Raw genomic sequence first — 21488 nt, forward strand, 5'->3', positions numbered from 1 at the left:
GCTGCCCTTGTCTCATGCCCTGGCTGCAGGACCCCGCAGCCCAGGCCGGGTCGTGCCTGTGAAGCAAGGTCCAGCCCCAGCTCTCGGATCCTCCTCCACACGTCCCCACATCTGCTCCACTCCCAGGACCCAGCCATGCCGGGCAGGGGCAGCTGCTGCCAGGCTCCCGTGCTTACCTGAGGTGAGGCACTGGTGCCCGGGGAGGTGACATGTCCAGCAGCCCTCCAGCTGGGTTTTTATAGCCTCCAGATAGAGACAGAGCCCAGGAGAGCATTACTGAAACCCCTAACTCAGCACATGGCAGGGAGGAGGGACCGGGCAGAACAAAGGCGATGCTGCAGGGAAGCTGATGAGCCGGGACGCCACAGCTCCTGCTCCCCTGGCCCACCAGGCACGGGTTCTGACCCCCAGCCCTGCAGCTCCAGAGCCGGGGCATCGACCCCGGGGTCTGCTAGCCCTCCTGCCAAGTGCCCTGCCCCAGCTTGGGACTGGGCTGGGACTGTGCCCCCCAGCTTTGGCAGAGCTCCTCCTGCCCACGGGCAGCACTGCTTGCCCTGTGCCTTGGCTGGGCGTGCTGGGAGGTTTTGTCACCTACGTTTCTGGGAAGTAGGAGGAAAGACCTGTCTCTACTTGCGGCAGTGCATGCTTCTCCTGCTAGGGCAGAGCAGCTCTCCCTGAAAGTCAGAATTGCTCTTTTTCAGGCTGAGCATACAGCAACCCCGGAGCATCATTGTAACAAGCAGGGAACAAGCATGCAGGAAAGGAAGGGGCAAGCTTGCAAAGGCATGAGAGGGACTAAAGATGCAGATCAAGACTTAGGGAGTGCTGCAGCAGGCTCCTGCCTCTCTGTGCAGGGACCTGAAAAGAGCCCGCTGCATCCACAGTTTGGGTACCTAAACACCATCAAGCTTTGCTCATGGTGACCCCCCCGCCAAATTGTTCTGGGGTTGTGCTGGGAGCGTGCAGGCTCCGAGGGCTGAGCACCTTTCAGAGGCACCCACACAGCCTGCCCCTTGGAGCAGGGAACACTGAGGCAGAAGCAAAAGGAGGCTGTTGGGCTGAGTGGCAAAACCCACGTTCCAAGGTAGTGCTGTGTTTTGGGACAGGATTTGCCAGGAAACTGCTGGGTGGCTGAGCTGAAGCATCCTCCTTCACACAGCTGCAGCCCTGGCAGCTCTGGGCACCATGGGGAAGGCAGAGCAAGTGAACACAGCAGCTGGGAGGAGTGTGGTCACATGCAACGGGCTGCTCCTGGCTGCAGTGGGGCTGCGTTGGCTGTCCCTGACACCTGCAGCCCCCAGCAAATGTGTGCTTGGTACAAGTTGTCCCCAGCCTCTCACCATGGCCTGAGCTAAAGTCAGCTTGCTGCTGGCCACCAGCATGGTGACGACAGCTCACTTGCTCTCCGTGATGTGCCCCATCACTGGGACATGGTTCTGTAGAGCCTGGGTTGCAGCTGGGTGCACTCACAGTGATGCTCAGTGCAGGGGATGCAGCAGCGAGAGCTCCACATGCAGCGGAACAAACCCCTCACGCCTGTGCCTGCCAGGGCTGAGCTGTGTCAGCTCCAGCCATCTGCACCGGGGGTGAGGCTTGGGCAACCCTTGCTGTGTTTGAGCTGTGCATCCCACGTGCCCGTCCATGCTACGGCAGGCCGGTGCAGCAAGGGGCTGGTACAGGACAGGCCAGTGCAGCAAGGGGCTTTCCAGAGCACCTGCAGCCAGCAGCAGGGATGCTCAGTGGGGAGAGCAGGGATTTTGTGTCCAGGGACTCCAGAACCACCAAGGACAGATCCCGGCTGTCAGCCTTTGCACAGCACGGACTCTGGGAAAATCAAAGTAATGACCAAAGCAGCGCAGAGCAGCCATCAGGAGTAGAGCTCAGTGCCTCCAAGCACGGTTTTCCAGTGGCCAGTTCCAAGGGTGCTGGGAGCTGGGAGGGAAAGCAGAGCAAGATCAGGGCAGCAGAAGCTGGGAGTGGGTGAGACCCGCTGATTAATGCCCAGGAGCCACAGGTGAGGCACAGCAGTTAAAAAACCTACCCTGGCTCTGAGAGGAAGAGAATGCAGATTAAAATAGAAATCTGTCTAACAAGCATGAAAATGAATGCAAATTGAAAGCCATGAATCATAAAAAGCTGCCTAGCATCAAGGTGAGAGACCAGACTGCCGGGAGTGCCCAGGGGAAACGGGGCAGCAGCACCTGCGCCCGGCCATGCCTGCAGGCACAGCCCATCCCTCTGTAAAACCATGGGAAAAGAAGAAGGGATCAATAAATGCTTTTTCTTTGGGATTTTGGCAATAGTCCAGGGGGCGCAGCTGAATCCCACTGCTGCTGGTTGACACTTCACTCTGGAGAGGAATAAAAGATGACGGCAAAACTGAGGGCTCTGAGCTTTCTGAACATGCACCCTTGGGTGATTTACTGCTGCCAGTGATGAAAAGCCAGACCAGGAGCGCTGCTGCTGGGTGTTGTGGGAGGCTGGGGGTATTGGAAAGGACCAGGAGGAAGCGAGTGTGCAGGTATTTACATGACCAACAGGATCACAGCAGGCAAACGGGGAGACCCACTGACCAGAGGCTTGGTGGGAGTCAGGGGAAGGTTCCCCCAAGGTGCCTGTTGGTGCAGAGAGCAGCCATGTGGTGCAGGAGACGTGGCACTGTGGGTTGAGCTGCCCTGGGGACTGGTTACCCAGTGTACCCCTGGCCAGCCACCCTGCAGCCCCCCTGCCGTCAGTCAGACACAGCACTGGTGCACCCAAATCCCACCTGCGATTTGGTACCGTACAGTGTGGTGATGGCAAAAGCAGGGATGGTATAGAATGAGCTCAGCACAGGATAACTGGGCTAAAAACTAGCTAATGCCCGTGCCAGTGGATGCAGTGAGTGGGGATATCCTCAATAAAGAACACCATTTTCAGGGACTGGGGTGGTCGGGAAAGTGTCAGCTTTGATTACACGGCATTTGGGAAAACCCAGCTCCTGAAACGTTTGAAAACACTTAAGTATTGCATCGTGGCATCTTCAGTGCATCACACTCAGGTGTTTGTGGGCATAGAGTGATGTTTAAAGCAAGAGATCAAGTGTTTAGAGGGAGAAATGAGCACGGTGCAGCTTTAAGGCTGGGCACCACGAAGCCATGGCGCTGCTGGTGCACCCTCCCTGGATGCAGCAGCACTGCAGCTGAGCGCCCGTGCAGGTCCGGTGGCAGGGGCGGTGGGCAGGGGACGGTGGCGTGCCGGCACCGGCTGGGCCGTGGGAGGGCTATATATGCCCTGCCAGGGCGGCCGCACGCGGGGCAGCGGGTGCTGCCGCACGCTGCAAAGTGGCACGGTCAGGTCTTCTGTTGTGCCGCAGGCACAAAGGAAAGTGCTGGGTTCAGCGGCTGGGCACGGGGCCGGGGAGAGGCTTCCAGCTCGCCCAGCGCTTTGCAGGATGTGATGACTGGGCGGCCGCGCAGACACTGATGAGCTGGCAGTTCCTTTGTGCGCCCGCCTGGGGGTCTGCCCTTGCCAGGCTATAAAGTGGGGGCCTCGCTGCACCCCGAAACACAAGCCCGCTCACTCCAACAAGAAGCAGCAGCTGCCCAGGTAAGAGGACAAAGTCCCCGGGCACCGGGCTGCAGCCGGACCCGAGGTGGGGAGAGGGAAACGCAGGGTCTCAGCTATGGCCACCGCTGTGGTCACCATGTCTGGGAGAGTCCCGGTGCTCAGCATCCCACCACCCTTCGCTCCCCCAGCAGCTGCTGGTGACACCTGCGGAGCTACCAGCAGAATGCCTGCTGGAGGGCCTCAGCAAACCAGGGCTGTCCCCCTCCCACCCCCTCACACGCTGCCCCGGTGCCCAGCCAGGCTCCCAGGCATACCCTGTGCGGGATGGCCCCAGCACCCGGGGCAGCATCAGGCCCCAGCCTCGCCAGGGAGAGCAGGGAGCCGCCGGGCACTGGGGCTCAGGGCTGCTTTGGGCACCCCTGCAGTGGTAGGATCATGCTCAGGGCTCTCCTGACCACAGAAGGAGAGTGTGGACACCTGAGACCTCCCACAGTCCTCCTGGTGAAGGCAGGACCCCCTGCCTGTGTCTGCCAGAGAACTCCCCCTTGCAGCTCCTCTCCCAGCCCCAGCCACCCACCCCATTGCTGAGCCCCCCCATCCTGATGCAACCATCCCTGAGGCAGGGCAAGAACTGGGGTGGGGGGTGGGTGCCCACATCCATGCCTCCCCTCTAACCTGCTGCTGCCAACTCTGCCTGGTGCCCTGTTCCAGACTTGAGCCCAACACCACGATGTCTGAGACCACAAAACCCGCTGCTCCTGGCCAGGCTGCAGAGGAGAAGGAGAAGGCAGCCCCTGCGCCAACTCCATCCCTCGACCCTGCTCCCATCACAAACAGCAAGGGCGAGGAGCCCTCCACAGAAGCCTTCAGGGTAAGCCCTGCTGCTCCCCACACACAGGGACACGGTCCGGGGCTGAGAGATGGTGGCAGCATCCCTGGGCCGGTCAGCAGGAGGAGATCGCAGGCATCCCAGGGGGAAGGACCCCTGCTCCGAGAGCAGAAGGGGAGCGCAGATGATGCTGTCCCTCCTTGCTCTGTCCCTCCCAGGGGCACAGGCTCATCTGGCACAGGGTTCAAGCAGCTGCCTGTGGGGCTGCTGCAGGAGGGATGCTCCAGGTGCCCCTTGGCTGGGATGGCTTGTTGGGGACCGCAGGCTTTGGAAATGCTCTGCCTTGGGTCATGGCGTCAGGGCTGGGTGCTGTCACCTGCTCCCTCCAGTCACGGGCGGGTGTCCTGTAGTGCTGCAGGGGGTGGGGGGGTGGAGGAGGAGGCTGTGAGTGACAGGGCCAACACTGAAACACGGCAGTGACACCGGGGCAGTGTGTCACCAAGGTGCTGCGCTGGGGCTGGGGACAAGGGGCAAATGATGTGAGGGCCCCAGTGACACTTTGCACGTGCCGGGCAGCCAAGGCCACAGCGCGGATGCAGCTCTTGGAAAAGCACCTCCTTCCCAGCCCAGCTGGGACCCGACGTGGGCATCGGCACAGGGAGACATGGCTTTGCAGCAGCAAAACCTAGCACAGGATGAGGCTATCTCTGAGCAGGGATGTCTGTCAGGAGGGGATCTTCCTGTGCTCAGCTCATGTTGAACGGGGCTGCTCAAGCAAAGCGCAGCTCGGCTTGCCTGGGCACCAGCCCTGAAAACCTGCAGGAAGCCTTGGAGATTCAAGGTGGATGCATGGGGCAGTGGGCTTGTGTGTGCAGGGTCCGTGCAGAGACACACAGCGCTGCCTTGCCCTCCCCGAGCATGCCTGTGCCTGTCCAACCCTTTCCCTCTGCTCCCAGATCATCGTCTTTGAGCAGGAGAACTTCCAGGGCAGGCAGATGGAGTTCACCACTGAGTGCATGAACCTGGGGGACCGTGGCTTCGACCGGGTGCGCAGTGTCATCGTCACCTCTGGACCGTAAGTGACCCCAGCCACGAAGGGACCATGTCCCTGGGGATGCCCCGGGGAGGTGGAGATGTGGTCCTGGGGAGCAGCCCTGGGCACAGTGTGACATGCAGGGTATTTCCCTGCAGCCCAGGCAGGGTACGGAGCAGAACCAGCACAGGAACAGAGCTGGGGACCCCGGGTCTCCTTCAAGGAGGGCAGGATGATGTGGGCAGGTGGGAAGGACGTCAGGGTCATTTGTAAAGCCAAGGGCACTAGAGGCAAAGCTGAAAGCCAAGGAAAGGTGTCCATCAGATCTGCTACCTGAAGCTGCCCATGAAATGCAGGAGACCTATAGATTTTAGAGAAGCCAGGGTGAAACAAGGCACGTGCCTTGGACCAGGCTGGTGGCCAGGACCACCGTGGAGACAAAACTGGAGCGGGCAGGGGAAGGCAGGCAGGCGGCCCCACACGCCTGCCTGCACCCCAGCAGCTGAGCAGTGATGAAAGGGCTGGGAAGCTCTGAAAGCCATGGGAACAGTCGACACAGGCAGGGACAAAAATGATCACCAAACCAGATAACAGAGCAGACAGATGATCTTCATGTTGAAAGAGCATCTGCCCGTGGCTGCACCCGGCTGGAAATGCCGTGCCTGGGAAGGCAGCCTGGCAGCAGCGGGACAGCCAGGGGGTCTGAGTGCTGCCGGGGGTGGGGGTGTGTGGGGATGGTGTGCATGGGAAACAGCTTGCCCTGACAGCAGCGCTGAGGGACTGGGCAGGGTGACCTGTGGTCACCTTGAATGACACCATTGTAGCACCAGTGGTAACTTTTTATTAGGAACCCAGCTCTAACTGAAATGAAAGAGGATGGAGCAGCCTCAAAGGAGCTTGGGTGGGATGCCTGGGAAGCTGCACTAGATGTAGAAAGGGTGAAACTTGGAGAAGAGGGTACATGTGTCATTGGGGTCCTCAATTCTCAGAGTGTTCTTGAGAGGCACTGCTGAGACTCTGTGCCCAAAAATGTATGTAAAGGAAGATAAAATCAGTGAAGCTGAGCCTTAGAAGTCAGTGTAAGGTGACGCTGTCTGTGGCACTAGAACACATCTCCTGCCATCAGGAAAATACCTGTGGGCATCGGCAGAAACAGCCTCGTGTTGCATAGAAACGTGAAACAGCAAGTGCAGGGCTGTTCTGCTCCCAAGGGCTTTTGGAGCCCAGAGCCTGTGACATTCATAGCACAGCAGCACCTTCGTGGCATTTCTGAAGAGGTGACATTGCAGCTGAATAAGCCCTGAGTGCCCACATCCTGGTAGTGGGATGAATGCCAGCTCTGGTTGACGCTGGTGCAGTGAAGCATGCAAGCGTGCCAGGATCCGACAGCCAGGGCAGCCCTGGCTCAGGCTTGGTGGTGCAAGAGGAAAACAGTCAAAGCTGCCTTGGGGTCCTGCCGCTCGCTGGGCTGAGAAAGGGGAGCACTGCAAGCACACTGGTGTCTGCTGCAGGCCTTGAATGCATGCACCAGCAAGCACTGAGCTGAGAGCCTGCTGGCTCGCTGCTTCACATCAGCCACCGGCTCTGCACATACCACAGTGTCTAGGCTGGGAGAAAGATGAGAGCAGGATGGTGGGACCAGTCCTGACACCCGCAGCCTTTCTGGGTGCTGGGAGCCCAGGTCTGGAACCCTGCAGGCTGGCTGAGCAGGAATGGAGCTCTGGGTGGTGTCTGACCCACTGTCTTGTCCTACCCCTCTCCCCAGCTGGGTGGCCTATGAGCAGGCCAACATGCGCGGAGAGATGTTCATCCTGGAGAAGGGCGAGTACCCTCGCTGGGACACCTGGTCTAGCAGCTACCGGAGTGACTGCTTCATGTCCATGCGTCCCATCAAAATGGTGAGTGGTCCAGGATTGGAAGGCACCCAGCAGGGTCTGGCCAGGGCCGGATCTGTGCTGCTCGATGTCTCCCTGCAGCAAGCTCCAGGGCTTTGGCCATGCAACCCAGCAACTTCCCTCTGTCTTCCCCAGGAGGCTGAGGACCACAAAATCTCCCTGTACGAGTCTGCTGACTTCAAGGGCAACAAGATGGAAATCCAGGAGGATGACGTGCCCAGCCTTTGGGCTTACGGCTTCTGCGACCGTGTGGGCAGCGTGCAGGTGCCCAGTGGAACGTAAGCCGGGCTGCAGCGGGGGCTGCCTCCTGCCAGGCTCCCTGTCCTCCCCTGTGCCCCAGCTTGCTGCCTGCTGGTCCTGAGCACCCACAGGGGGCTCTCGGGTGCCCAGAAAGTGCCACATGGCTGTTTTTGGTGGCATAGCCTGTCACCCAGGGGTTCGTGCCCAGCACATGGGAGGCAGGGGGGCTCTGCCGGCTTCTCAAGAGTGTGCCGGCCATGTCACTGCTGCCTGTAGCGGCCGACCCCACTCAGGTGCCCTCTGTTTGCTTTCCCTGCAGCTGGGTGGGGTACCAATATCCTGGCTACAGAGGCTACCAGTACCTCTTTGAGACTGGAGACTTCCGACACTGGAACGAGTGGTCTGCCTTCCAACCCCAGATCCAGTCCATCCGCCGCATCCGGGACATGCAGTGGGACCAGAAGGGCACCTTCGTCACCCCCGACGCGCCCTCCGACTGAGCGTGCCGCCTGCTAGCTACGAGTCCTGGGCCCCGTGGGGCACCCCCGCCTCCCCTCGCACTCGCCTGCTCAGCACTTTCCTTGTACATTGCACATTCCCTGGATGTACTCTACCTTGTGAGGCAAATTAAAAAAACCCAGAAGACTAGAGCTGCTGGGGAGTCCGTGGTGCATGAGCTGGCGCTGCTCTCCTGCCCCGCACCAGCCCTGCGCTGGAAGCCGGGTGGGACGTGGAGGGTGATTTTCCCAGGGGAATCACACTCAGGCAGGAATCCCCTCAACACTGGGGCTGCAGAGGGGGGGATCCTGGTGAAAGGAGGAGCATGCATGGGACAGCGGGTGGCAGGAGGCTCCTCCAGCCCCTGTGGGGCCTCTCCCGGCTGCGGGGGCTCAGGGCATCCCAGGAGTGGTTGCACCATGGGGGCTCCCTGCTCCCTCTGTGCCTGCGGGGTGGTGGTGGCGCAGGGGGCCTTGCCAGTGGGTACATGCCACGAGGCAGGTGTGTGAGCCACATGCGGTGGCATCCACCTAAGCGGTAAATAATTAACAGCACTAATTGCAGTCAATCCATGACCAAGTCACTCACAGCGAGGTTTATTTTTTTTCCCCCTCGGACGCTGTCCCTCCCCACCACCCTCTCCCATCCCCGTTCCCTCCCGGTGAGGCGTCCTCAGTGGCGTTCTCCTGCGCTCCCAATTCGCTCTCACTTCGCTAATTAACGATCGCGCTGATTGCAGCGCCGGCAGCGCTGCCGCGCCCCGTGCCCGCAGCACGCCGCGGCTCGCCGGGGCGGGGGTGACCGCTGCCGGCGCGGGTACCGTGGCGGTGGTGCGGGGCTGCGCGGCCACAGCGGTGTCGGGTGCCCCCCCCCTCCGGTGTCACCCGCCGGCGGCGGCGCGCATGCGCAGTGGGGCGGTGCGCGGCGCGGGGATCCCGGCCCCTCGTGCGCGTGACGTCGCCGCGTCTCGCGCCGCTCCGGGCCGGCGGCGGCGGCGGCGGCGGCGTCTGCGGCTGCCCCGGTAAGTGAAGGGAGGGGGTGAATCGGTACGGCACGGCACCGCACGGGCTGCATGTGTCGCCTGCGCCGCCCGCCCCCGGCACGTTTTCCCCCCTCCCGCTGCCCGCCGCGGCGCCGGCCGGCAGGTGACAGCGGCGGGTCTGCACGGCGGGCGCTGCTCGGTGGCACCGCGGGCAGCGCTGGGTGCTCGGCGGGTGGCTGCTGCAAGGTGGCCGCTGCAAGGTGCGCGGCGAGCGGTGCACGGTGCAGAGCGGACGGTGCGTGGAGCAGGGTGGGATGCTGGGTGCACGGGCGATGCGGGGTGCTGGGCGCACGGTGCGTGGAGGGTAGCGCAGGGTAGCGCAGGGTGCCTGGTGCACAGCACGCAGTGCAGGGTGCTCAGAGTAGGGTGTGCCATGTACCTTTCTTTCCCCCTCGTTAGTGCCTTCTGGCACGCTCCCCTCGCCCCAGGCCCCCCCGTGTCCGTGGGAGCCCAGACCAGGCCGTGCTCTCCGTTACCCTTGCGGCGGGGAGCGTGGGGAACACGGGGAGCGTGGGGAGCAGGCTCAGGCGCGCTGCCCACAGGAGGCACCCACGGGCCAGGGCTGTCTGGCCATCCCGGCACCCAGGGCTGAGCCGCGCTGTCAGGGCTGCCCTCCGCTGCTGGGGCGAGCATGCCCGCCCGTGGCACGGTGGCCTGGCCAAGCAGCGCTCGGTGACAGGCTGTGCCTGCGGGTCTCGGGCAGCCTTGGCCTCAACCTCGGGCACGAAGGGGTTTTGCAGCAGCTGAGGTCTGAGCAGCTGCAGCTTCTGCTGGGCGGCCGCGGGGTGCGGGCCCCTTGGCAGGGGGGTGCAGACATGCTCCTGAGTGGCTGCGTTGGTGCCCCGCACACACTCCTGGCTGTGCCAGTGTATCACTGGGCTGTTGCGCTGCGGTGCTGCATGTCAGGGATGTGAGATCCATGCCATTTCTGTAGCAATCTCAAATTCCCTGGGACTCGTGGCCAGGTCACAGTCCCTGGTGCTGCTGTCAGCGTGTTGCCACTGCCAGCAGTGTGAGCTGGGCCACAGTCTTCCACAGGGAGGGTATGGTTTGTATTGTGCGGGCCTTTGTCCTGTCCCTCGCTGTGTGTGTTTCCATGCTCAGGCTCTGTCCAAAAAATATCTCACAGCTTGAAACCCCTTCACGTGTCTTCCTCTGCGAGTCAGAGCCCAGCCCCACCAGCTGCTTGTACTTAACGTATGGGCGGCGAGTCCCCCGCTCTGCACAGCTGTGCTGTTCCCTCATGCTTGGGTACCGAGCAAGGGTGAGTGGAGAGGATAAAATGATTTGTGCTAACAGGTTTCCAAATTTGACGTTGCTTTTCTGGGAATACTGCAGCGCACTCGTGGGGAGCTTGTCAAGTGCCGACGCAGGTTCAAACGTTTCCTCCAAGCAGGGTTTTGTAATAGCGTGCCTGACTGCAGCTTGGGCTTGGTGGCCGCCTGCATGTGGCACCTGGCAGGAACAGACGTGCTGTGCTGTCCGCAGAGAGAGCCAAGACTCTGCAGGGTGCTCACACAGGGGAGGCAGCCCCTCAAATAGGGGGGCGATTTCCAGCGCTGACCTTTGTAACCACCTCGTGATCTGTGCATGAACCTGTGGCAGGGGACTTTGGAAGGGGCTGGTGGATCTTGCTGGTGCACCGACGAACATCCCCCCAGCAGCCTGGTGTTCTGGTCCAGAGCACTGAGCTTTCTCCATCGCTGCAAGTTGCATCTGTGGCTGTATGTGTGCTGGGGGAGCAGTGCTGCTCTCCAGGGGAGCAGCGGCTGGCTGCTGCCTGCAGCTCTGCGTTTCCCTGAAGACCGGAGCGTCACTGCTAGGACCCGACCATGAGAGCCAGTTTCCATGCCTTAACATTTGATGGCATGTCACCTGAGGCAAGGCAGCCACCACCGTGCTTCAGGTTCCCTTGCAGAGCTGAAAGCCCCTCACCTGGGGCGAGCAGCACCTTGTCCGCGGCAGCCGCTGAGCCACGCACCATGCTGCATGGGTCCTTCCTGGCATTATCCAGAGCCAGTGCTGCAGCTGGTGTCGAGGAGCATTGCTGCAGGGGGATACGGGCAGGATTGTGCCCTGCACACTGGTGCTGGTGACATGTCCCAGGCTGGGGGTGCAGAGGTGGGAGCTGCTATTGGGTTCTTTCCAGGGTGTGGTTTGCTGGTGGGCTCAGCAGAAGGATGGGCACACTTGTGTTACTGCCCTTCTCTGCCTGTAGGTTTTAAAAACTGTATTAGTAATTTCTGTTGCTATTTTAAGAAAATACTTCCAAAGGCAGTTTGCATTACAGATAAGCTGATCCTTCAGGGGATGTGCGGGGTGGCAGGAGCGCTATAAAATGCAGTGACTGTCAAGAACATTTTTGGAGAGAGAAAACAAACACCCAGCAAGTGGTTTTATTTGGCACCTTATAGATGCATCTTCTGATGACTCTGTGATGCATTTAGGAAGCCTCAGCAGAGCATGTTTCACTTTGGATTTTGCAGGCAATGAGCGTGCGGGCCAGTGGGAGAAGCTTGCTGTGTTCTTGTGTGCCTGCTTTGTTTTGTACTGTTTTCTGAGCCTTTAGTCTGCACATTTCTCCTAAACCCCTGCATGCCTCCCCTGTTTCAGGGATTCTCTTCAAAGAAGGTGAGGTGAACAATGGTTTTTCCTAAAGGTGAACGATTTTTTGGGTTTTTTTGCCCCCCTTTTCATCCCCTGTCTGTTCTTTTCTGCTGGCCTTGAAGTGCACATGCAGGCAGGAGCACGGGCTGGCGATGCTGCCTGGGGCTGGCCTTGCTCCTCTGAGCTGTGCAGCGTGCGGAGCAGCCACCCCAAGTCCCCTCGCAGGGTCTGCAAACACAAACCACTGATAGCAGCAGAGGGTTGCTCAATCCACAGCACCCTGAGGTTAAGCAAGTGGCAAGCGGCTGGTTCCCATTGCACGTTCCCAGTCGCGTGAGCCCAAATCGAGAGTGGGAAGTCCACGAGTGGCTGTGGCCTCGAGGTGCTTCTCCATTGAGAAATAGCAACCGGCTTGTCGGAGGCACTGCCATCTGCAGACTGCTGTAGTGGGGCAGGGAGAAGCAGCTGGGATTTTTCCAGTGCTCGTGTTCCTGCTTGGTGCTGGGGGTGGATCCTGTGGCATGAGCAACCATTTCTGGCAGCATCTGTGCCTGGACACGCTGAAGGGGGGTGGGAGAGCACAGGGACGGGTGTCATGCAGGGGAAGGACAGCATGCAGAGGCAGCCCTCGGTGGCCCAGCATTTGCGCATGCGAATGGCAGCAGAGGACCCAGGGCTCACAGCTGGGCTTCTGAGGACCGGAACCGAGCCACAAAGCACTTGTGTGCTGTCTGGGGTAATTTGTGTTACGGGTCAGCCACGCCATGCACAGAGCAGCACGTCTCAGAAGGACCCAGGTCCTTTTCTTCCATCCACAGTTTCACAAGAAGGACTCCCGCTCCAGGGCTTGGTGGGAGGCCATTGCACGTCCTTGCTGGGGGCTGTGCAGGCACACGGGCTTTGTGCCATATCAAGTGGGAGGCCACGTACTCACACGTTGCTGAAGTCGGTGCCGGGCAGCACTCTCTGTCCTTCCCAAAATTACTGGCTTTGTGAAAATGCCAAACGCTTGCTCTTGTGGCAGCTGGTGTGCTGAGCCCGGCTGGGCTGCGATGTAGATGTGGGGGCTGGTCTGTGCTCAGGACCATGTACCCGCAGGGCTGCACAGCTCCGGGAGCCGCAGGAAACGGGGCAGGGACGAGCAGCGAGGGGCTGCAGGGAGGTAGGGTACAGCAGCATTCCTTCCCCACCTCACCGCCCAGGGGGTGTGCAGTGTGCCTCTCTGTGTTACCCTCTCCTCAGTCAGTACCTTTAGCTCTGGGGATGCCTGGTGTTGCTGCATGGGGAAATAAAATATTTTGATTTTTTTTCTTAAGCAAATTTGAGGTTTTGGGGTTTCTCTTGCAGAAACAACCTTTTATTTGCAAATCCTAATCTTTGTGTCTGCAAGAATGGAGCTTGTTGAGACTTAACGGTTTGACATGTGGATTCAGAAAATATTTTTTTGAAGACACTTAGGGTTTTTTTTCTAGCAGTTCCTCTGACTTCTTTTTCTCCCTGTTGTATGGTGGGCTGTGACCACCCACGTTCACGCGGGGAATCTTTGTTCAGATTTGGGAGGGAAGAGTCGTGTTTGCAGCAGTGAGCTCCCCCTGTGCCCCTCTCCAGGGGGTTCTCTAGGACCTACCCTGGGCCAGGGGTGGGAGTTGGAGGGACCCAGTCGGTCGGAGGCAGGGGGAGAAGCAGGGGAACAGCTCCATGCTTCCTGAGACCCGTGTTGACCAGCTCTGGGCTGGGGGAGCGGGACCACGGGGCCAATGGTCAGGGCGCAAGAGGAGCAAGCATGGGAGTGTTCGTCTGTCTGTCACCGTGTGTGCTGTGGCACCTGCGCTGGCTTTGCCTTTGTCCCCCTGTGGCAGCAACTGCACAGTAATTAAGAAAACTTAAAGCTCTGTGAATTGGAGCTGTGGGTTGATTAAAAGTCAGAAGCGTCCCTCTGAAATGCAGAGCTCCTGTTCCATTTCAGCGCAAGCACTTTCATAGTGAAGACCAAACTGATCTGATAGGTGTCCCCATCCATCGCTGGGGGGTCACAGACATACCTTCTGCTCTGGCCCAGGGCAGCAGGGGTGTCCTCCCTTCCCTGCCTGTACCCCCTCGCTTGGCTTGGTCCTTCCAATGGCAGCTGTGCTTCCTGTCTGCTCCTTGAGCCAAGGAGGGGACATGGCAAGGCCCTTCCCTCCTGGCTTTGCTGGAGCTTTGCTGGGCTGTGGTGGGTATGGTGGCTTGTGCCAGGTTGCTGGGGTGGGTGCCTCCATCACTGCCTTCTGCCAGCAGCTTTCACTTCAGGTGTTTCATAATTAATAAGCCAGTTTGAGACAAAGTCTGTTGCCTTATGGAGAGGTTGGCAGAAGGGGATGCTGTGGGTTTCATTGCCGGACAATAAAATGCCATTGCTGTGCTTGGAATGAGAGGTGGGCAGAGTGAAGATGGTGTAAATTGGTGGGATTTTTATTATTTCAGGGACATTGTAGTATTAAGCAGGATAATAAAATGTTTTTCTAATCATAAGAGCCTTGAGGCAATAAACAAACAGTACGTTTGTGCTGTGAAATGTCTGTTGATTCTTTGTTGATGTGATTTAGAGTCTGTTAAAGCAGGCTGGCGCACTCAGTATGCATCCCTGGCCAGGCTCTCCAGGGATGGTGTGCGGGGATGCTTGGCAGGGATTGCACTGCATGGCTCAGGTCTTCTACCTTGCAGGCTTTTCTGAGCAAGAAAGGCTGTGTTTAAGGCTGATGTGCACTGCCTTAATCCTTGGAGCATCAGATTTTGCTCATTTATTTTTCTAAATACTCAGCAGTGAGAATAAATTCCCCCATCTCCTCCTAGAGAAGGGCTTTATGCTTTGGGAGGCAAATGGTCTTTTCTGAAACCCCCTCGCCCCTGCAGGTCCGAGCCAGTGACCTCTAGGCTGCAGGAATGCAATAGTTGTGGTCGTGCTGAGGAGTGGGAGCTGCACCATGGTGGTGGGTTGTGCCACCAGACCCTCATGTCCAGCTGCTGGGGTGGCTTCAGCATCTGAGCAGAGCTGCTGGAGCCACGGCGAGCCCCTTCTGCAGTGGAAGGTGAAGAGGGAATGTTCGGGAACCAGCATCCTTGCAGGGACTCTGGCCTGGCGCATGGCGTTGGGAGTGCCTAACTGAAAGGAAATGGGGCAGGAGGTACAAGTGTGGCAGTGCTGGCGTGCCCTGCAGCTGTTGTGGAGTTGAGCCGAGCGGCTGGGCGCTAAGATGCAAGCATAAACACCCTCCTTGTGATTTGGGTGCTAAGATGTGTGCTTAAGCACTCATTCTTGAAGTCTTTTGACTCTTTCTTCCAAGTTTACTTGGGATGATGTTGGTGGTGCAAATGCAAACCATGGTGCTGTTTGTTCTATTTGAGAATTTTCAAAGGGACGCATAACCCTGAAGTGCGCTAAAATCCATGTATTTTTACTGGGATTGGCTTTGGATTCCTGTAGATGTGCCTCGGTTTGTGGCCTGCAGTGCATCTTTAGCTTTCATAAGCAAAAACCATTCTGCTGTCGATGTTGCTCTTTTTGCCAGTTGGTGGCCTGAAAAGAACTTCTTTTTTGAGTGCTGTGAGTGCCAGACAGCTTAATTTCAGGCACATAAAAGTGGTCTCTTCTCTCATGGCCTGGAGCCTCAGGCTGTTGCTCGCCTCCAGCAGAGGTTTGTACAAAGCTCCTGTTCTGCTGCGAGTGGTTGTAGTATCGATTGGGGTGGGCAGCAAACTGCACTGTAGGTTGGACCTCGCTCCCACGGGCTGGCCGTCCCCAGGGGGATGGATCCTTTCTGTGCTGGGACAGGCATGAGCTGTGGGTTGTGCAACGGGGCTGACGCTGCGTTTGGATAAACCTCGGCCGTCCCCTTGGCAGCCTCTGTGGGCACGCAGCAGCAAGCAGAGATCAGTGCTTGCTCTGTGCTTGCTGCTTTCCAGGGCTGCTCATCGCTCTCTTGGTGAATGCTTTAAAATGTGTTGATCAGCTTTCACTCGGGCTGATTTGAAACTGAGATGGAGAAACACCCTGTGCGTCTGCGTGCCAGCAGCCCATCCCTTCCCGCTTCTTGCTGTCAGCTCCTGCCAGCTCTTCCCGGCTTTCTTCTCCTGGGGCTTGTTGACCCCTCTCCTGTTTGCGGCTGCCTCCTCAGGACGTGAACATCTCTATCCGGCTAAGGGAGATGCCTTGGAGTCATCGGGTGTTTTGAAACACACATTTGAAGTTGCTACCAGGAGAGACTGGGGGAAGCACGCCTGCCTTCAGCGGTGACAGTGCTTCTGGGTGCGTAGTTTGTCTGTGCTCAGGTTGGGACAGCAGCACTCACCGTCAGGCGAGCTGTGTTTATTTTTGTGTTGCATGCTGTGTGTGAATTAACTGGAGACTATCAATTAAGTAATTAAATGTTGCTGATTTGTAAAGATGTGAGCTAGATACATAAGGGTGTTTCTTGCTAACCAAAGCTTCTGCTGCTCTTCCACCACAAAGACGTCTAGCAGTTCCTCATCCTTTTATTAAGCACCAATGATGTGAGCTAAAATTTTCCAAGCCACACCTATGTCTTTTGGGGACGCTGCAATTAATAGCAATCATTTCTGGGAATGGTTTAAAGAAAAATGCAAGTTTTGGTCATAGGGAGCTTCTTGTAGAAACTCGGTTTGTTGTTTGTTTGTGACAGTTTGCTGCTTTAAAAAATGGACTTGAGACATTGCTTCATCACTACAGATGGGGCACGGCTCGCTTGCGCTGGCGGTCCTGGCTGCACCAACACCGTGCTGTGCCGGTGTGCAGAGCTGCTCTCTGGCAGCAGTGGTGGTTTACCCGTTTCACAACAGCAGGTGAAGGAGGACGTGGAGGCTGCAGTTGGTTCATGCTCACTCGGTGCTCAGTCAGCTGCGGTGTTTGCCCGGCCGGCGGTGCAGCCGCGCAGTGGCATGCTGCACAGCATCAGGAAGGAAGTCTGCAAGCGTGTGTGTGGCTGTGTGCACGGGCAAGAGCTGGAGCCGTTTCCGGAGCAGGGTGTCTCTGGGCTGGGCTGTTAAACCACTGCTGCTCTATGCACCAGCTCATTCGTAGCACTGCAGAAGCGTATCCAAGGATGCAGCTGCTGCTCTGCGGACCTGCAGCCTTGTCCAGACCTGAAATCCTATGGTTGATGGGGGCCAGGCAAGTGTTGAGCGGCAAGCATTGCAGGGAAGGAAGGCAATGCATGCACTGCAGTTAAGCTCTTGCAAAGTTCATGCTGGGTGGAGTTTCCCTCTGGTTTCTAATCAGTGCTGAAGTGGAGGGGCTGTGTGACGTTTGATGGCAGCTGGGCAGGAGAGGAGGAGACTTGCGGGTGGCTGGAATAACAATTAATGTCCATACTTGAAATGTTCTCAAAAACATCCTCGAAGGCCAGGTCACTGTCGTGCATCAAGGGGGGGCTGACTGTAAGAAGGGCCCAGCTGCAGCAGCCCCACGACAGGCCTGTGGTCCCATGCACACGCTGTGCCCCTCGGAGCATAGTGCCATCTGCCTGCCCATCGGGTCCTGGCTGCTCAGGGTGCTCTGCTGCAGCAGAGCTTCCTGGACAGCAGCTTTGCTTGGAAACCCGCAGCCCTGCTGGGACAGGTCCCCTCTGCCGCTGGCCTTCTTTGCTTGGAGGAGGGTGTCCAGCAGGGACACGGCTGCCGCACCGCCAGCAGGATGCAGGCAGAACTCCAGCACTGGCGGACTGTCACCAGGGTGCTCTGTGCTTGCAGGACAGCTTCAGCTAAGGCGGTGTGGGCAGCTGCTGGGCTCCCCAGGATGGGTGCAGTCCTTGTGGGTGCAGGCATTGTGTCCTTGTGGAAAACCTGGTGTCCAGGCCAATGGCCAATGAGGGGGTGTTTGTTCCCTACCTGAAGGGTAGCTGTGAGCGGCTGGTGATGTTTCCTCTGTGGGTGGTGAGGCTGGAGAGAGCTTTGTTCCTTGGGCTGGAGCTGGGGAGCTCTCGGCAGCGTGGGCAGCTGCTAGCACTGAGGCTGGCATCCTCCTGACCTCACCTGGAGGTATAAGCGTGACCTGCCAGGCCTGGGGAGTCCTCTGGGCCCCGTCTCCTTTTCCTGTTACTGGTCTGGGTACTCTGACTATAGTCTGATTTTTCCTGATTTCAACGTTTGTACCAAAGCCTGTGGCAGGCGAGTCTGGAGCCTGGAGCTGCTTCCTTTGGGACTGGCTGTTGTACCGGTCGCTTGTGTGCGATGGAAGTGTGCCATGTTCGGCCTGTCTGTCCATGTCCCCCCCTTCCCTGAGTTTTAAACATCCCAGCTGCTCTTGTCCCTCTGAGGCTTCTCTCTTCCAGGAGACTTCATTTTCTAAAAGAGCAGCTGCCTCCCCGCTTCCCTTAGTGTTGCCTTCTGGCTCAGCCCTGTGAACGCTGGTGCCTCGGGGTGGGTGGCCAGGTCCCAGGCGTGCCATGACCATGAGCTGGGACCCCCGGCTCCACTGGACCACCTTTTCCCTGGGCTCAGAGGGAGGCTGTGGGCAGGAGTGTCTGTGGGAGGGGAAGGTGCCCAGGAGGAGAGCATCGCTCATCACCGTGTGCACAGATGTGTGTGGTAAATAAACAAATCAACATTGTGGCTTTTCTTCCCCATTAGATATTTTCGCCGCCAACTGTGTTTCAGCATGAAGCTTGGCTAGCAGCAAAATGAACTTAACGGGGGAAGGTAAGCATGTACGGATGGCATGTGCCAGAGCAGTTGATTCCTCTGTGATGCTGGGTGCAAGCTGGTGAATATTTCATATGTCTGTCCACACCACCACTGATGCTCTGTTAATATTATATTGCCTTCGCAAGCTAACGGGAAACGGTTTAAGCCTTGTTTATACTAATCTCTGATCAGCATGCAAAATAAGGAAGACTTTCTGCCTGTAGACATCTGTCACTGCTCTGCTGTCACTTCCCTGTCAGCTCCCATCCTCCCCCTGGCTGTCTGCTCTGGCCCTGATGGCCGTCAGGAACAGAGTCCCCGGTGGTGGGTCACAGCCCAGCCCTGTCCTGCAGTGTCCAAGATGCACTTAGGGGCTTCAGCTCAGGGTTGTCTGCTGGCACTTGGATTTCAACTCCCTGTCACCAGCTGCAGTGTTTTTTCAGTCCCTGCCAAGATGTGCCAGAGAAGCCCCTGAGAGCTCTCTTAATTCCTGCTGGAGTGGAAAGCTCTAAGAGCCAGCTTGGGCATCTGAAGGACTAGAAGGTTGTTTCTGATCAGACAGCTGTGCTGCCTAATTATGCCATGATATTTTCCACCAGAATATTTGCTGTGGAGGAAATTATCCATCCCTATTCTAGCACAGACCAATAAGCCCCATAAATTTGGGGAAATTCTTGGTGGAGGATTGCACAAAAGAGTTGAAAGTAAGCCAGAATGATTTGCAGTTGCTCAACAGACCGCTGCTGAGCATGCTCACGGATGCTTGTTCAGCCTGCCTGGGTACACTGGGGTAATCCCAACAGAGAAGTCTGTTCTGCTTCAGCCTTCCCAGTGCCCGTGGCTGCCATGCAAGAGGCAGAGCAGGGCTGTTCTGCTGGCAGGAGCAGTGGTGTGCTGCAGCAGCGGGGAGAGTCCAGAGCACAGCAGGAGGGAGAAGCAGTGCTTCCCAACAGCAGCCATTGGCACCTGCCTCTCTACCTTTCCCACTGCCCCACAGCAGCGAGAGCTCCCCTGGCTGGTGGTGTTGCATGGGCAGTGGTGGGGGCTGTGTGTCTGCCCTGGCCAGGCAGGCAGGATCCCCAGGGATACGGCACTGTGTCCCGCCGGGTGCTGCCGGAGCAGGGCTGGTACCCCAGGCTCCCAGCCAGCCTCCCGCTTCACACAGCAAAATGAGTGAGTCCCTTTGTTCACCTCCCGCGGTGCTCGGACCAGAGATGCTGGGAGCATCTCAGTGGGAAATGCTCACTGTAAGCTGTTTTTTTGCAAAGAACAGAGCACTTCTGTGCTCCCAGCCTCCTTTTTAAACTGCAGATCTTTCCTGCTAATTAGCCTGTCTTGGTCTGCATAGCTGTAATTATTCCAGTTGGCCTTAAATCCTGACTGCTCCAACTACCATGCACTGAAATGGGTCTTGCAGCATTTGCAATCATTTTTAGGGTGAGCATTTGAATATATTTACATGACTGAAACAGATCAAGATAGCAGGAAGGAGCAAACGAGCGCTTGTCTTTTTATTGGGTCTGATTCTTGGGCTTGGTGCTGCAAAAATGCTAGCACTGTTTGTTGTTCCCTCTGATTTATGCCTAAACAAATAAACCAGCATTTGACTTTTTGACTTTTATATAGTAGATGGGCATGCATTTGAAACTGTTTAACCTTGGTATGTTAACCAAGCAATTGGCCAGGTTGGTGCTAACAAGCCACAAAAATAGTTTTGGTGGTGATGTTACTTTGCTGCTGGGGTGGGAAAGCCCATAGCTGGGCAGGCAGGGTGTCACTGCCTCCCCGTGTCTTGGTAATCTGGTGGCATGAGCAGAAGTGGATAAAAGCAGAGCGGGTGGATGGTGAGCAGCTGAGTGCTTCACCAGTCCGTTTAGGTGGAGGGGGATGTCAGGGACTGGAAGGGGAACAGAGTGAGTCCTGGAGCACCCGGCCAGTGCTGGGGCAGCCTGTGCTGGCAGGCAGGGCAGGGGCAGGGAGGCTGCCTGGCTCCAGGATGGCTCTCCTGCCTGCTCCCTGCCACAGCCGGGCTTTGCACCAGCCTCTGCTAAGTGTGCTCTTTGATGGAGAGAGTTGAAAGGAGAAAAAGGTTTTTCTGAAGCAGTTCTTTGGACTGTCAGCAAAACAAAATGCATGGACGTCCCGTTCCTTCCACTCTATTCAGCTCCCACCCCAGCCACATAATCACAAAGAACTTGAAATCCCCGGGTGAGCCCAGGGGAGGATTGCAAAACCTGCGCTCACAAATGGAGCAGGGGTGGGGGGGAGGGTGTGGGAAGCAGTGCCAGTGTTCCTAGGAGTCCCTCCTGGGTAGGCAGCAGAGCAGGGACTTGCAGAAACTGCAGGCTTCCTGCTGGGTATTTTACCAAGATGCAGAAAACCCCCAAAAATCTTAATGCCGGATGAAGTCTTCCAAGGATTTTTATGTAAGGTCAGTCTCTGGAGGAAGGGCGTTTAACACTGACTTTGTGTATTGCTGTTAGCCTTCAAATGGTTTAATTCCTCAAAGTGTTTAGTTCTAAAGGATAACTGCCTCTCCTGACCTGGACACTTAAAATTTGCATGTGATTCTTTTGGTTTTCTCTTATTTTAGCTTTCCTCACTCCCCTGTGGCAGCACATTGAAACTAAAGAAAATATAGGAAGGAGACAGGTGGCTGAGAGAAGCAAGAAGACAGTGGTGTGCTTTGGAAGGAAGGAGAACTGCAGGGAGGATTTGGGCTTCATTTGGGACGGAATCTCTGAAGATTTTTTTAGGACTGACTGGGTACCCATGGCTCCTCCTCTCCAAAACATTCCTGGAGGTTTGCTCCAGCTGTAAACCTGTGTTTCTGGGTACACAAACAGTCCAGAAGTAATATCTTTGGGTGTGCTTTGAGACAGACTTTAATTACTTCCTGGGTAGAACGTACCTAGACTGGAAGTTGATAAGCGAAAGAGATGATGAAAGCTTGGAATGGTGTCAGCGTCCTGAAGGAGCCAGGCTGGACGCTGAGGTGACGTAGGGGCTGGGCTGGATTGTGGATCCTGCTCCTCTGACTGTGCTGTGTTTCTTCTGCAGATGCCTGTTGGGTTGAACGTTTGGTAGCTGAAAGCTGAAGTGTGGTCACCAGCCTGT

At 57.4% G+C, this 21488-nt stretch overlaps 1 protein-coding gene across 1 annotated transcript; it reads left to right on the forward strand.

The window, feature by feature from the left end:
• The first annotated feature begins 2 nt into the window (after nucleotides 1-2).
• Nucleotides 3-21475, forward strand: CRYBB1 (crystallin beta B1). Its single transcript, XM_080380779.1, has 7 exons — nucleotides 3-4420; nucleotides 5335-5453; nucleotides 7177-7309; nucleotides 7442-7584; nucleotides 7866-9065; nucleotides 18318-18386; nucleotides 21432-21475. Exons 1-5 carry the CDS (start codon nucleotides 4280-4282, stop codon nucleotides 8044-8046), a joined length of 717 nt encoding a protein of 238 aa, XP_080236905.1. The 5' UTR covers nucleotides 3-4279; the 3' UTR covers nucleotides 8047-9065; nucleotides 18318-18386; nucleotides 21432-21475.
• Nucleotides 21476-21488: the final 13 nt, after the last annotated feature.

The sequence above is a fragment of the Falco punctatus genome (assembly GCF_963210335.1).
Source record: "Falco punctatus genome assembly, chromosome: 1".
In the NCBI taxonomy this organism is placed as follows: domain Eukaryota; kingdom Metazoa; phylum Chordata; class Aves; order Falconiformes; family Falconidae; genus Falco; species Falco punctatus.